Source organism: Podarcis tiliguerta (assembly GCF_965153285.1).
Source record: "Podarcis tiliguerta genome assembly, chromosome: 7".
NCBI lineage: Eukaryota > Metazoa > Chordata > Lepidosauria > Squamata > Lacertidae > Podarcis > Podarcis tiliguerta.
Window position 1 is genome coordinate 35,385,001 of NC_139540.1, and position 16,069 is coordinate 35,401,069.

Below are 16,069 nucleotides of genomic sequence, written 5' to 3' on the forward strand. Positions count from 1 at the left end.
AATGGAATAAAATGTATTTACCACCCTCTCATCAGAATGGAGTTTCGTTACTGGGGCACTGCTATAGAAAAGGTTCTTTCCTGTGACCTTACCAATTACAGCTTTCATATTTGATGAAATGAGAGAGACTGGGCCTATTATACCTGTGTATGGCTTATTTTGAAAGCTTTGTTTAATGGAACACTTCCAGAAAACAGAACAGTCAGGTATAAGTTTTTTTTAAGGTCTGATGTAATTTTGGTGCTGTTTTATACTGGGTCATCTCTCTCCCCCCCCCCCCCCAATGTGTATAGCATCTTAAAGACTTAAAATAATGTTTGTAACTTGTTTTCATCTTATGATAATCAGGGGAGCCACCAGGAGGGGTTGCCAAGAGAAAGGCTAAAGTCAAAGGTACTTTGCTACTGGAGCATTAGTGACCTCTTGTGCACACTATTATGAATGCCTGAAATGCATGTGTTTTGCCATCTTGTTAAATGTGTCTACTAATTCTGGATGCAGTTCGTACCAGTGTGATTTCACATTCAAAATGTACTGAACAAAAAAAAGCATTAGTTTTGGATGCTCTTCACCATCCTATGTAATTAGATCTACAGTACTTCAAAAACTTAATTTCTAATCCAGCTACAGGCTATGTGTGTGTGTGGATCTGCATACTTCTCCTGCTGGATGAAGAATCCTTTGTGCAAATTGATGCAGTGCATGCAATCTGTAGGATTTGGGACAGGGCATGTGTAACCTGGGGCAAATATAAAGACTGGATTCCTACTAGTCAACTGTCTGGGAAGGAAAAATAGGATGCTACATTCAGTCTTTCTTATCAAATATCTAACTAGCAGAATTCTAGCTGAATTTTCCCAGTGATGCATGAGAATTTCTGATCACTGAGTGCACGTCTTTGGATCAAGGCCTTTGGGCAAATAATTCAATCATTTGGATAGATAAGGTTTCTACAATGTGCATGGCATATGAAATAATATATGGTTTACATATTGTTACCTCAAGCATTCTGCTCAAAATATGCTGGGCCTTTCTTAATTAGAGTTTGTGCCTTCCTGTTGAAGGAGAAATGCTCCCTTTTTATGTTTCATTGTAATATCATAGTATTTTTATTCTCAGGGCTTTATTTATTTCTAAAATTTATACACTGTAAAATATCTTAAAGCAGTGTACAAAAAGAATAAAACAATAAAATTATTGGTTAAACCAGTTAATAACAACTATTAAGAACTTTTTAAAAAAGCAAAATCAGCAATAAACTAAAAACATCCACCACAGTCCTCTCTACCACCTTCCTTCAAAAAGGAGGTACTTGCAACTGGTCAGTAGTTGTTCCAGTCTAAGGGGCCCAGAGCCAGTTTCTTTAGGAGCAGTTGTACCACTGTCTCTTTCAAGGCAGAAGAAACCATTTCCTCATGCAATGAAGCATTAACCATGCTCTGAACCCAACAAGTTAGTAATGCTAATCTTAAAAGATTTTTATTCCAAATGCATTGCTCCTATTTCCCTTCATGGTAGAGGGATTGTAGATCACTCAATAATTTATTGTAATCAACCTTCGCAAATGTTTTTTTAAAAACAGGTGTAGAAGAAAAGCCCTTGTTGGGAAGAGTGGACTAAATAATGTTTAGCAAATGTTTGTTCTCAATCTCACAATTGCTGGAGAATGTGAGCTGGAAGAACATATTGAAAGGAAAGGCCAGCTAGAAGGGTGCTTTTACCACACCTGAACCTCCTGAATCCTCCCTTTCCCCAAACTTACTTCTGACATTAGAGTTTGGCTGCAAGAGGAGAGGTAATTACCTAATGGGGGAATTTTTGGCAGGTTCTTAATTCTTGCCCCAGTCTGCAGATCCTCCCTCCCCCATGTTTCCTCAAGATTTCCTGAATATTTAATTCAGAAATGTGTGCATGTGTGTTGGTGGGTTTCTTTTCCATATTAGCTAGGACTTGATTGGATTTGAGTTTTACCTGAAGTGGCATTTTTGTCATGTAATTAAAACACTAATTATGGTATCAGCATATTTTTTTAATTAAAGGCAGCTACAATACTTCAGATCTATTTCAGTATTAATCTATTGAAATAATATTGTCAGTTTTAATTGCAAACTGAATGCAGATTTGTGTGTCTCAATCATTTTCATAAGTCTCTACATATATAACTTTCTAAACTATTTTAAAACCATTTTATAACGATATAGTATTTTTGGCCTCTAATAAAAAAATGTCTACATGATGGTCATCATTAAAATCAGGTGTTTTCAGTAGGATCTTATTTTTATCTTGTGTTTACAGCACAATGGAAATACTCCATGCAGTGTCTTCTTTACAAATCATGACCTCTGGAGTCAGTTTAACATTTCTAAAATTAGCCTATAAAACGGGTGGGAGAAGCTGTCACCCTCCGAACGTTGACGGATTTCAGTTCCAATCAGCTCCAACCAGCATGGCCCAAGGGTCAGAAATGATGGGAGTTGTGGCCATGCACAAATTTCTCATTCCTGTTTTATGGGGTCACAGCCATTTAAACTTCAAATGAGTTGCAGTACTGTACTCACCTAGGGGTGCCTAACTTTGTTTTTCACTTATCTTTTTCAAATATATGTAACTTCATGCTTAATTTTAGCCAGTGCTTTTTTTCTGGGGGGATGCAGGGGTACGCATACCCCTAAACATTTTGTGACTCTAACTTTCGCCTCATTGAGGGTCAGTATTTCAAGATGAGTACAAAAATGAGAGTACCCCTAAACATTTTTTAGACAAAAAAAGCCCTGGTTTTAGCATTTGTGAATTGAGATTAGTTGTGTTTTCTGTTAGTTCAATGATCCAGCCCCATGAGTACAGGATAGCAGATAGCACTGCCCTTTGCATAAGGGCAGCGGTCAAGGAGATCTTAAGAGAAAAGACCAAGCAGATGTAAAACGTACAGTAGCAGAATGATTGAAGTAGGGGTGAGGAATCTGTGGCCCTCCATATATTGTTGAACTACAGCTTCCATCATTCCAGCCACAGCTTCCCCACCCCTGACTTTAAAGTATGCAAATTTAATTCAGCGTATGTTTGAACTGCTTCCTCTCTTTTACGATATCCCCAGCCCCTCAAAATCCATGGATTGTATAAAAGCTGAGTGAACACAGTTCTGCTTGTGCAGTGGGACTTTTACTTGCCTCTCCTTTCCCTGTGCACCTCCAAAATGTGCTTTGGAGGGTCCCCCAATCCTCTCAAACAGATTTTGAGGGCGCTGCAGGAGAGGAAGGGGGAGTTTCACTGTGCAAACCAAAGTCTGTAGTATGAGCAAGATGTCAGTGTTGGATATGCAAATTTTAGATACATTATAAGGAGGTTATGCCAGTTATAGACCTCTTGTAAAAATAGGCAAATACATTTTATAGTCATTGATTTCCATTTAACAGTGTATCTCTTTTCTAATTTTATTTAGTAGCTCATCAGGTGGCATGATGTTTTTTTAAAAGCTGGCAGCTGAATCACTTTTCAAGCAATTGAAAATTCTTTTAACATATTTAATTAAGAAAGGTATACGTCAGTTTCTCTGAGGCCACTTACAATACATAAACCCCTTAAAATAGGAGAACTTGTTTAAATACTGTTAAAATTGGGGAAATAGAACAGTTTTCATCTGATGCTGAAGAATAAGTTTTGAGAAGCCCTATAAAATAGAAAGTTATTTCCCTTGGCACATCCCAAGTAGGGATTGCTACCTGCAAATCTTTTGACAGTACTAATACTGTGTGATCAAGTTCTTTTGAATTGCAACTATGAATTTGTGATGTGAAGTTGGAATGTGAGTTTGGTTTACTAATATCCAGTGTCTTACTGTGTGTTCTTTAATGAACATTTCCCCTTTTTTAAATGGGAAAATAGAAAAAATTAAAGAGATCAAAGAACCAGCCAAGAAATTGAAAGAGAAGCAAGAAGGAAAGAAGGAAACCAAAGATGAAGAGAGGAAAAAAACCAAGAAGAAAGTTGATGACTTGGAGAGAAAGGATAAGAAAGTTGCTGATGATAAATCAAAAAAAGAATCTGAAAAGGTTAAGCGAGACAGGAGAGGTGAAAAGGAGAGATCAGGGTTAGACAAGAATCTTAAAAATAAAGAGATAAAAGAATCAGCTAGTGGCAAAGAGAAAGAAATTAAAAAAACAGCTAAAGCCCTTTCTAAAGCATCCGATAGCTCAGCAAAGGATGAAGAGAAGAGGAAAAAAGTAAAGTGATACTATTTTCATATCTGAATGTTGCTTCAGTTAGAACTGATAGCACGAGAATGTAATATAGCACCACTAAGGCAATTTGTCTTTAGGTTGTTAGAGTAAACAAGATGACAGAATCATTTGCACAAACAGCCTTAGAATATGTATGAAATTGTAAGCATGAAATAAGATAGACTGCTATGAAATTCCAATTTGTACATAGTATGTCTGATAATGTCTTGTACATTCTTATTGTACTGAGATCATTTATATAATGGAATGTTTTTGGTACTCAGTATGTCACACATAAGGCTAATACAAAAATAAAACACTGAAATATTTGTAAGTGTTGTTTTACACTGGGAAGTATAAGTATTAGGGGGAAATAAGGTAGACTAGTTTTCAATTTTTATTTTTGTGTTCAGTGAACATGATCCAATTTATACACTTGGGACAATGGAATATCTTATCAATATGCATATCACTCTAGAAAGTGCAACAAAACACATCTTTTTCAACTATTCAGAAAATAAATACATGGAAGAATGAAAGCTCAAATGGCTCAATGAAAAAAAGTGAAGAACAGGTGTAAAATAAATAAGAACATTTACTTCAAATTATAACTTCACTGCTACCCCCTCTGTTTGTATTTTACAGATTGCACTGATTTTGTTTCCTGTTGGGTAGAAAATAGGACATACTATTATATATGTTTTTAAATAAACATTGAATATAATCTTTTCCAAAATGATATTTGGAATAAGTCCATTTGCTGTTTTTATCTTGACATGGAGAATACTGTGTCAAAAATGCATTTGGGGCGAGGGGAAAATCTAGGAAATCTAGTGCTGAACAGACATTGGGATATGTGTTATGATCAGTGCAAAGTTTGAAAATATATGGTTGTGTAGCTCTTTGTGTCTCTGGTCTTACCACAAGAAGTACTCATATATGAGTGGCAAAGTACAATTTTGACATGAAAATAAAAGCAACATATTTCACCCTTGTTTTTGCAGTAATACAACACATTTAGAATTCTCATGAGATATAATGCTTTTCTTGATCATGTGAAAAAACCTATGCAATTTAAATTTTAGACATCAATGTGGGTTTTTCTGGGACCATCTCTTCCATGTTTTCTGAAATGTATCCTTTCATTGTGAGCCAAGCCAGCCCTATTCTGTCGCTTCTCATGCCTTAGCTTATAATGCTCTGCATGAGTAATCAAATTTAGGTAGAGCCCTTGGGTTTTGCAAATTTCAGGTGCTGCTGTTTTCCCTTCCACCCCCAGCTTACATTTTGGGAAAGCTTTTAGGAAAGAGAAGAGACTGGCAAATGAGCTGGTGATTGGGGAGCTTCTAGATGTTTCCAAGCTTTGAATGATGTTTATGACAAGCCTGAGTTTTTTAAAAAAGAAAATCCATAAAAGTGTAGGTGGACTCAGCCCATTCACAATCAAGGCAAGTTTCACTCCAAACTAATATGAGTGGGTCTAACCATTTCTCATTCAGCTGAGATTGATATTCCACCAGCAAAGGTCAGACTGTCACTTTTCCATATAGCAAAGGAGATTTGTGCCTATAGCACACATAGGTAGTACATAAACACATTGATTAGTGCTACAAACAATTTGTCCACAAAGACAGGTTCCTGCAAAGCAGTATTATAGGGCCTGAGGACCAGGGTGGACATGGAACTTCTGGCCTATATTTATGTTTCTGAGAACGAACAAACTCCATGTGGCGTGAGACCTTCCTGCTTACCTCAACATCTGTACATTTGGCACTGCATCTGAATGGTGTGGATTTATAGTTATAGAATAGAATTTATAGTTAACTATAGAATTTATAGTTAAAGACATTAAGGGCTGCCTCTCCCCCATATGAACTGACCCGGACCCTGTGATAATCATCTAAGGCCCTTCTTTATGTGCCTTCTCCACGAAAGGTCAGGAGAACAGGCCTTTCCTTTGCAGTCTTCTTGTTTGTGGAATGCTCTTCAAGGAAGCTTGTCTGGCGCCTTCATTACATATCTTTAGGTGCTAGGTGAAAACATTTCTCTACAACCAGGCCTCTGGCTGATCAGCATTCCATGGCCTTTTAAATGTGTTTGTGGGAGGGGTTTTGTTTTGTTATTTGGTTTTTGTTTCGTTTTTTGTGCGTGTTGTGAATCTCCCTGTGATCTTTGGATGAAAGGTGGTATACCAATTTAATAAATAATAATAATTTGATCTTTACTTCTAACAAATGAAGATTCAGCAACATGAAGACTGAGTGTGTACCATTTACATGTTACATCTAGTTCATGGTAACTTTTAGGGTAGTTCATGTTTTACTTCATTTTGGATTGAAACATATAGGTTGAATCTTTTGAGAAACTTATTTTGCAATTCTACATACAGAAAATAATCAAAACCATGCACATTCTTGTATGAAATGAGTTTACAGTAATATTCCAATAAAGTTTAATGTCACCAGTTTGTTCTGAAAGAAGAATGAAGAAACTGACAGTGCAATTCTATATACATTTATTCAGACGTAAAGCTCTTTATGCTCAATGGGAATTACTCAAACATGGGTGTGAGTAGGATTGCAGCCTTAGTGTCCATTTAGTAAAATCACAGAGTGCCCTATTCTCTATGACACAATCCACCAGAAAATTATGGATGTTCTTTTATGCCACGTCTGTTTACAGCAGAATGGGTTGCATTCTGGATAAAAATGAGTCCAACAAATTCCATTTTCTTGAAGTGGACAATGATCACTGTAGATGTGCAGGCCTTTCTTACTGAGCCCACTCATGATTTTCTGTGCTTTGTTGTCCAGTATTGATGGAATATTGCCAATGTGGTCAAGTTCATGCCAAATCTTGATCAAAGATGCTAAATGATAAGATTATAGATGGTATTTGGATTTGACGAGTCAAGTGGCTGGATCTGTAACCTGTCTCCCATTTGAAAAATGTTTACATCCATTATTTAGATCAGGGAAAGGAAACTGTGGTTCCTCCACAATTATTAGCCATATTGATTAGAATTTGTAGGAACTGAAATGCAACATTTGGAGAGCCACAGGTTTTCTTTCCCTGGTGTAGCCATTTGATGGAAATGTCACTCATTTATACTACTACCTAGAAAAACATGTTTGTTTTTAGTGGTGCAAAATCTATTAATTGTATGTCCCATTTTACACGTGGGAGCTTTCAAAATATATTGCCTCCTTTTTTCTGCCTGTAATCTGAAGTAGTACAATCCAGAATTCTATTTGTATGCTGCCTTATTCTGTATAATGCATAGATTAGCTCTTCCTATCTTTCACTCTCAAAAGTGTGCCGTGGAGAAGGTCCTCAGAAACAATTTAGGGGAAAGAGAGGTTGAGACATTATTTTCATTCTTCCTTCTGCGTCCCTCAGTCTACAATCTTAACCTTGGAAAGATATCTTCCTCCTTCTCTGCCCATGAGCTGGCTTTGAGTGGGAGGTAGTATTTTCATAAGACATACATTGCTTCACTTCATTCTTCTTCCCTTTACTCCAAGCCTGTTCTTCTTGTTTCATCAATGGTAATGATCTCTATACTGGATAAGGGAGGTGTTGGTGTGTGTGTGTGGGGGGGATTTAAATAAGGAATGAAGCAAGGGTGAAGGATTAGGAAGGGAGAAAAGCTTCAGCCTTCATTTGAAAACAACTACTATCCTAAATCCACCTTTGGCTTCTGCTTAACAACTAAATACCGTATATATTTTAGAAGAAGTGGCGCTGATGTTTGTACTATCTTGTACTATCTTTTGATGCTCTAAGTAATTAAAATTTAAGAGTGCAATCTAGAGACATGTATAAGTTCACAGTAGCATTTGGAGAGATTTCCTTGAAGCAGCCCATAACCCAATATTTACAGAGCAACTTTGGGTTTTGGCAAGAGGAAACTGATTTAAAGGCAGCTGGAAATGAAACCAGTTCATATACAGAGAGAAGATGCTGCAACAGGCTCCAAAAACTGGTTTGAAAAAAATGTTGGACTTTGAAATACAATGTGGTACTTCGGTAGTTTGTGTGTAGCGTGTACTCTCCTTTTTGGTGGTCTTTAGATTTGTGGGCTTGGATCCAGACTTTGCTCCTCATGGTGGGAGACTCCTTTGAGCAGAGTTCTGATCAGAGGACTCCTTCGCAGGCAGAAGGGGGAAGGTGGCAATTCCTCCTTCCTTCCCTTAAAGCCCTCTGAAAAAATATTATTGTGTGGGGTTGCAGGGAAGAGCGGACATTTCCTCTTCCCTCTTCCCTCAGTATGATCCCTCCACTGGATCAAAAGCCTAAATGGAAGGAGCCGTTACAGTCTTTCTAAGTTTGGATTCAACCCCTTGTCATTATCTCAGTGATACCTAAGAAAGCCAAAATGTTGAATCAGAAAGGCTAAAGTTAACTTTATAACTAAACAATGCAGGACTTAAAGAAAGATCTGTCCCAGAACAGCAAAAGCCAAGAGATGCTGAAGAGGTTACCCAACCTACAGAGGAGCCACATGGGAGAGCAGGTAGGTTCTCTTGCAAACTAAGTCATAGAAAAATAAACTCCAGTCTTGCCTATCTTTTTGTATGGTAAAAGCTTTACAGCATCTGCTCTACAGCAAGTTGTCCTCAATGAGAGCTTTGCAGATCTTGTCGTATTGCAAACCCTCTTCCATACCATTAACACTATTGGGGTGCTTTCAGAATGGTTCCATTGAGGTAGCGATATGCATAATGTCACATTGAATTTCTTTCTATTTAGATCTTTCATGAAAGATTAGTCAGCAGGACAAACCTAGTTTCTGGTTCATGAATTGTTGTGTGTACTTCACCAGCACATTTACACAAAATCATTCTGAACTCATCTCTCAGGGAAGTAAACATATGAAAATATGCCCCAAATCAGAAAAGATAAAAACAGAGGGTGGCATCCAGTGTCGTGTGAGTGGACTTCTCCTTCCTTGCTTCTTCCCTGAAGCACCATGCCCATACCCCAACTACTCTGCAGCCCTCCAGAAAAGATTTGGGGGGTATAGGGGGAAGGGTGTATCTGTTCCACCAGCAGTTTAGGTTTCCCCTGGCAGATGAACACTGTTGGACTGCACCCCAAAATGAAATAGCTGTTGAAATCATCTTTGGATGTATATTCATTTAATAGACTAGATTCTCCATATAATCTTTAAAACTTTTCAAATAAAATATTAATTAGCTTGAAATATTTAAAGTAGTTTCTTTACTAGAGTTCTTTATAACAGGGATTGAACCGTATAAACACCCTAAACAGCTTTCTGTTACACTGTATACATAAGCCAGTGCATTCATTTATTTTGTTTTTGTTCTTTGCCACTCTTAGCATGACAAATATTTTTCTTCATTTCAGGCATTGAGTATTGTAAAAAGAAATGCGTATTTTCTATAATGGAGTGGGTCCAGATTAAATATTTTTAAAACACTTAAAACAATATGCAAGTTTCCTAGTACTTGGAAATCTTCTTGCAATATATACATCCCACTGATATTTGAGAAATTTCTATACTGCCCAGTGCCAAAAATGGCCACAGGGCAATGTGCAACAAAACAATACAATGCAGTATATAATAAGCACCATAAATGTCAAAAATCCGAGATCCATATTAACTTGGCTGTAGATTTGTACTTCTCTGTGTAGGTTTTACCAATATATTGCTCTTATGGTACAATAAGTAATTCGTTCTGCTTCATAAGCTCCCATTGTTGCTCTAATTCTAGGTTGTGGACCTTGGGGTTCTAGTCAAAAACAATGTAGATTCCAGAAGCCTGAAGTCTGCCTTTGTATGATAAAACCTTACAGGCTGTGCTGGCTCATATTCAAACATTTTCATTATCATGTGGGCTGCAAAAGTGCTTTATGTAAAAATGAAAGCTAAGATCCTCAGGAGTCTAGATAGTTCAGCATAGCAGATTCTACCACATACTCCCAGCTCATGGAAGATGCACTGTTAATCATGATGGATAGTTTCAAATTATTTAAACTTAGAGGTGACTAACCTGTGGCCTTCAGATGTTGGCTTCCAACCCCCATTCACTCATGGACAGTGATGTGGAATGCTTCATCCATCTCTACTAGATTTATTTTATTTTACAAAATGTATACAGTGTTTGACTGTAAAACAGCAACAACCCCCCTCAAAGTGCTGTACTATAGCCTTGTACTTAACTATAGTCTCATACTGTTAATTTATGGACTCACAGAATCATAGATAACCAATGGTTATCTAGTCCAATGCTCTGCAATGCAGGAATCACAGCTCAAAAAATCCCTGACAGATAGCCATCCAATCTCCGTTTAAAAACCTTCAATGAAGGAGAGTCCACCAGCTTCTGTGGGTACATGTTTGTGAAATGTACAGGCACCACCCCACTTATGGATGTCCACGTCATGTGTGACTGCGCAAATGCATTGTATCAGGAACCCAGAAGTAGGGGAAGAGACCTGAAGGACCTCAACAAAGCCCTGCTGCGCCTCCAGCTTGCAGGGAGACCCTCCCCGGAGCCCAAAGAGGACATTTCTTTGGGAGGGTGTCCTGGTGAGTCAGAGGTGCAGTGGGGTGCTTCCCACTTAAGGGCATTTCATTTATGTGTGCAGAGGGCCAGCACAGACTCCCCTGTGTAAGTGGGGAGTCACCTGTATATGAAAAAAACTTGAATAAAAATGCCATATATCACGTGCCATATATCAAATCCATAGGTAAACATGCTCACTTTCCCTAAAAGTATTTGTTTTCTGGTTTTCGAGTTTAGTGTCTTCTTTCTGCTTACCTTTGATGTATTCTCTAAAATAATGTAGAACACAGAAGTGCCGAAGCAGAACCAGAAGAGGAAGATGAAATGGACACTTTGCTACGTCAAGTTCTTGAAACAGAGTTTGGTATGAATGAATACTTTGTCCATGAACCTCTAAAAAGAAATTTTAGAACTAATCAATTAGTTTGATCAGTTAAAAAAAATGTATGTAGCTAGTTACCGATCTTTCAGAACATTTTTGCTGCTGGTTGGAAAGAACTGTTTGCTTTTCAAAATGGAACAATGACTGTAGTGGCTAATGACCTGCCCCTCACGTGTTTGTCCAATGATACCAGTTTATAGAATTATCCCATAAGAACAGTAAATGCTTGAGGCACAATATCAGAGCCAAGCACTCTTAAGATCCACTGATTTCTGTGAAAGGAGTAATTTTAAACTAGTGGGTTGGATGTGGACATTTCCCCCCACAAACAGAAGGGCTCCTTCATTTGCAGATGGGACTCCAGTCCAGCAGAGGCTTTCATTCCACTTTACTGGATGCTCCTGCTGGCAAAAGGGGAAGAAGACGATTTTTGGCAGGACCTAGAAGACCAGGATTCAAATCCCCACTATGCTATGAAGCTCACTGGAGGACCTCGGACCAGTCACTGTCTCTCAGCCTAGCCTACTACACAGGGTTGTTGTGATAGCATGAAGAGGGGGAGAACCGTGTAGCTTTCTTGAGTTCCTTGAAGGAAATAAATGTAATAATAATAATAATAAATGACCAAGTAGTCCCCTGTGCAACTTCCCATACTGTTCCTCAGGGTCTCCTAATACTCTGGAACAGATTTTCAAGGTGCACAGAGAGCTGTCTGAGGAAGGGGGGTCTCCAGAAATGGTGTCCTTCCCCTTCCTCCAGTGGGAGCATCCAGTTAGCAAAATTCCATCTGGATCCAACCCAGTGGGCCTTAAATGTGTTTGGATTGTACCAATGATCTGTTTAGAAGGGTGGTGATTACAGAATGCAATTGAGACTGTTCTGTTGATGTGCTGTTTTTCTAACATTTTAAGAAAGAATAAATGAAGCGGATGAAGAAACAGATTTTCAGGAGGAGAATACACCTGAAGTTCCCACAGAACAGGATGTCTATGATGGAGACCTTGAAGATAAAGGGCCAGAAGTGTTAGAAACACCAGAATCTGACTATGAAGGTACCTGAAATATTAAGAGTATTCAGCATGTTGTTCTTTTCTTTTTCTTTTTCTTTTTTTGAAAGAGATTAAGAAGGTGGTGAGATATTTTACTTATACTTTTATGGAATAAATATATGTCTTTGAGTTCATTCAGTTCAGTCAAACATAGTATGTCATCAAGTCTGTTTTAAATGACTTGTATACTGTATTGTGACCCAGTTTGGACACCATTGGAAGGAGAGTTTAGTGAATGGAAGAAGACTGCAGCATCATTCCTTCTGCCTTCCCCCTCTCATGCATGAATTCCTCCCAGGTTCTTGTATTTAGGCATACATCTAACCTGAAGCCTAAGATCCTGAAAATTGTGGTTTTATCAGGATGTTCAAAATATTTAGAAGTATGCCTGGATTCATTTTAACCTGAATTGATGATGCTCAAACCAAGATGCAGGGAGGCATGAGGAAATTCTTGCAATAAAAGAAGTATTGGAAGAGAGCACAAATGGTTCTGTGGTCTACTCCAGTCCTTACATTCTAGTTCCAGGATTATGTCTACTCCAAGCATATGTGTCTAAAAACTGTTAGATTAATTAGGCACTTTTCTGAAAATTGGCAGTATTTTAACTTAGCTGTAGGTGGTATTCAACAAAGTATTTGCAATAGCATAATGGGATTTCCTTGCTTTATTCCCCCCTACATGCCACAAGCCCTGCCCTGTCCCCAAATGTGCTCTGGAAGGTTGGGGGAAATCCCCGAACAGCTTTAGGAGACATACAGGGGGAGAAGTGTCTGACGAAATATTTTTCCTAGTGCTACACTGAATACAATGTTTTATGTACCTTCAAAAACCAAATATTTCCCTTATTTTTCATTTCAGAACCTGCAAGTGACTATCAACCAGGAGAGCCAGACACAGATGACAGTCATGGTATGTCTGCTTTTCATTATAGCTTTGAGATGCTGTGAAGTCATATATCAGGTGATGAACATGTGTCTGTGAACTGATCCTAAATATTTGCAAATTTAATGGGAGAGATAGTTGATGGAATTTTCTAAAGTGTTGGTTTTCAACCTTACCTAAGTGGATCACAACTTTACCTATCGTATCTGAAGAAGTGTGCATGCACACAAAAGCTTATACCCAGAACAAACTTAGTTGGTCTCTAAGGTGCTGCTGGACAATTTTCTTATTTTCTTATTTATTTCAACTACGTCAGACCAACACGGCTACCTACCTGGAACTTTACCTAAGACAGATTGCCATGATTCAATGCCATTTCACATTTTATGTTACAGTGGACGCTCAGGTTGTGAACATGATCTGTGCGGGAAGCACGTTCGCAACCCGCAGCGTCGCACCTGCGTGGGTTGCGATTCGGTGCTTCTGCGCATGCGCAAAGCACGATTTAGCTCATATGCTCATGCGCAAGTACCGAAACCTGGTAGTAACCCGTTCCAGTACTTCTGGGTTTGGCGTGGTGCGCAGCCCGAAGCATCTGTAACCTGAGGTATGACTGTATTTACATAATGCATCTTCTCAGCCAGGTGATGATCACTTATGTATTGAGAAATACTAGTCAGGGCAAAGATGCCATACATAGGCGACTCACTCAACATTTGAGGGTAGCATGGTTCATGTACATTCACAGTCTATAATCCTAATAAGTCTTAACTAGAAAGACCAATGTAAAAGTGGCTGTGGCAAGCTGCCTTTTTTGGATTTGGCAAATCTGAAGATAAGATTCCATCAGGGTTGAGGTCCTTTTGGGAGGTGACAGATAAATTTCTGTTTTGGTGCTGACATTGGAGGCAGCAGTTATGTGAAGCTCTGTGCAGAGGAACATGATTAAGGTGCCTGTCTGTAGTTTGGGTAGAGAGAATCCAGTAAAAGTCAAACCCACAAGTGGGGATGAAATGCCCATACGTAGAGAATAAAGATAAATAGAGCAAGGGGAGAGAGGAAAAGAAAGATAGAGAATCAGAGAGAAAATATATAAGTGGGACCCATGTTAGAGGGGTTTAATGAAATGCCAGAACAGAATATTTGAAGATATTCTGATCAAAATATATTTCATAATACTTGTTGAAATCTATGTGCATTCATTAGTTCAACTAGGCTTAAATTCTATACACAAACTACACTGGAGTTCAAGTCCCGTTGAATGCAAAGGGGCTTGCTTCTGAATTGACATGCACAGAATCCTGCTATTGACTAGTTATTAAATGCTTTGAGATAATATCTATTATTACTTTCTTTGACAATCTGTTCCTGGGGGGAAATTTTCTACTCCGAACTTTTCATGGCTAGTGTTGATAAAAGCTGGGCATTCCCAGTGATAGTTGTGTGACTTTCTTTCCCATCAATCTTGAGTTAAAGGTAAAGGGACCCCTGACTGTTAAGTCCAGTCATGGACGACTCTGGGGTTGTGGCGCTCATCTCGCTTTACTGGCCAAGGGAGCGGGCCTACAGCTTCCAGATCATGTGGCCAGCATGACTAAGCCACTTCAGGCGAACCAGAGCAGTGCACGGAAACGCTGTTTACCTTCCCGCCGGAGCGGTACCTATTTATCTACTTGCACTGCGTGCTTTTGAACTGCTAGGTTGGCAGGAGCAGGGACCAAGCAACTAGTTAGTCTAACACATTTAAACCCTCCAGCCGTGACAACAGCATTAATAGCTATTTGTGATTTAATGTGAACTTCTAATTTTCAGATACGTATGAATATCATGCACATACGGAAGAAGCTACATATGAACCAGAAGGCCAAGGTTTGTCTGGTTATTATTCACATAGAAGTAATAGGTTATAGAGAATGTGTCTGTTTCTCTATGCTTAACCAACCTTGTGAGCAATGGAACTGCAAATGTGCACATAGTTTAGATCAAGGAAACCTTGTCTTTTGTCTTGGTAGGCTGTTGATCTTGCATTCCTGTTATCTTTAAAATAAATGCACAATGTGCATTTAAAATGCCCCATCTGTGAAACAAAAAGGCATCCCAGAAGAGGGTTAAAAATAATACTTATTGTAATATAGCAGTGAAAGCTCCTTGCGCTCCTATAAATTATTTTAATTTGTGTATATATTTATTTGTGAAATACATTGCAGTGCAGCAGTTACAGTTAATACCAAAAGATTAATAAAATACTATAATACATTTTTATATTTTTATATACTCTCAAACTGTTAAATATTTCTATAAATGCTAAAGAAAAAGAAAAGTTAGAATCTTATGTTGCTTATTAACTATTTCACCTACACTTCATACTATTAAGTTTTTCTCAGCAAATAATATGGATTCACTGAGTCTTATATTTTTACTTTGTTCCAATAAGAAATAAACAAATTCAGTTTCTTCCATAAAAACATTTTCTTGTTGCCTCTTTCACTTCAAATAAGATTTGTGAACTGCCACCATGCATGCCATATCCCAGACTTTGACTACCCAAGAATCTTTTCTGGTGCTTTTCCAGTTCTGACATATTTTAATTCTGGCTGTTAGAAAATGAGTAGACATTTACCGTATTTTTCGTCCCATAGGATGCTCTGTCTCATAGGACGCACCTAGTTTTTTGGAGGGGAAATAAAGGATTCCTCCCCCTTATTTTCTCCCCAAAACCAGGTCGGGGAACAGTGGTATGGCGGCGCTGCGCCTCCCCACTGTCCCCCAAACTTGTGGGGCTGGCTGATGTCTGCCTGGCACGCCGGGCGCTCTGCTTCAGGGTGCCCCGCGCGCCGGACAGCAGGCTGCTATCCGCAGCCTAGGGAGCCCTGTGGGAACTCTCGCAGGCTCCCCAGGCTTTCTGATAGCTTCCTGAAGCTTGGAGAGCGAGAGGGGTCGGTGCGCACCGACCCCTTTCGCTCTCCAAGCTTCAGCGAAAGCCTGTATTTGCCCCATAGGACG

General features: G+C 38.7%; 1 protein-coding gene across 13 annotated transcripts in view; it reads left to right on the forward strand.

Annotated features, from left to right (window-relative positions):
* The window catches only part of ASPH (aspartate beta-hydroxylase), a 93,350-nt gene that overhangs the window by 24,844 nt on the left and 52,437 nt on the right, over positions 1-16,069 (forward strand). For 9 of the 13 annotated variants that reach the window (XM_083451047.1, XM_083451046.1, XM_083451034.1 and 6 more), the window contains 5 exons: positions 8,644-8,733; positions 11,034-11,114; positions 12,044-12,184; positions 13,043-13,093; positions 14,879-14,935. In XM_083451047.1, coding sequence (XP_083307173.1) covers positions 8,644-8,733; positions 11,034-11,114; positions 12,044-12,184; positions 13,043-13,093; positions 14,879-14,935 — 420 coding nt within the window. Of the gene's footprint in view, positions 1-348; positions 394-3,882; positions 4,547-8,643; positions 8,734-11,033; positions 11,115-12,043; positions 12,185-13,042; positions 13,094-14,878; positions 14,936-16,069 lie in introns of those variants that run through there. The other 4 variants (XM_083451035.1, XM_083451037.1, XM_083451038.1 and 1 more) reach the window with 1 other exon arrangement.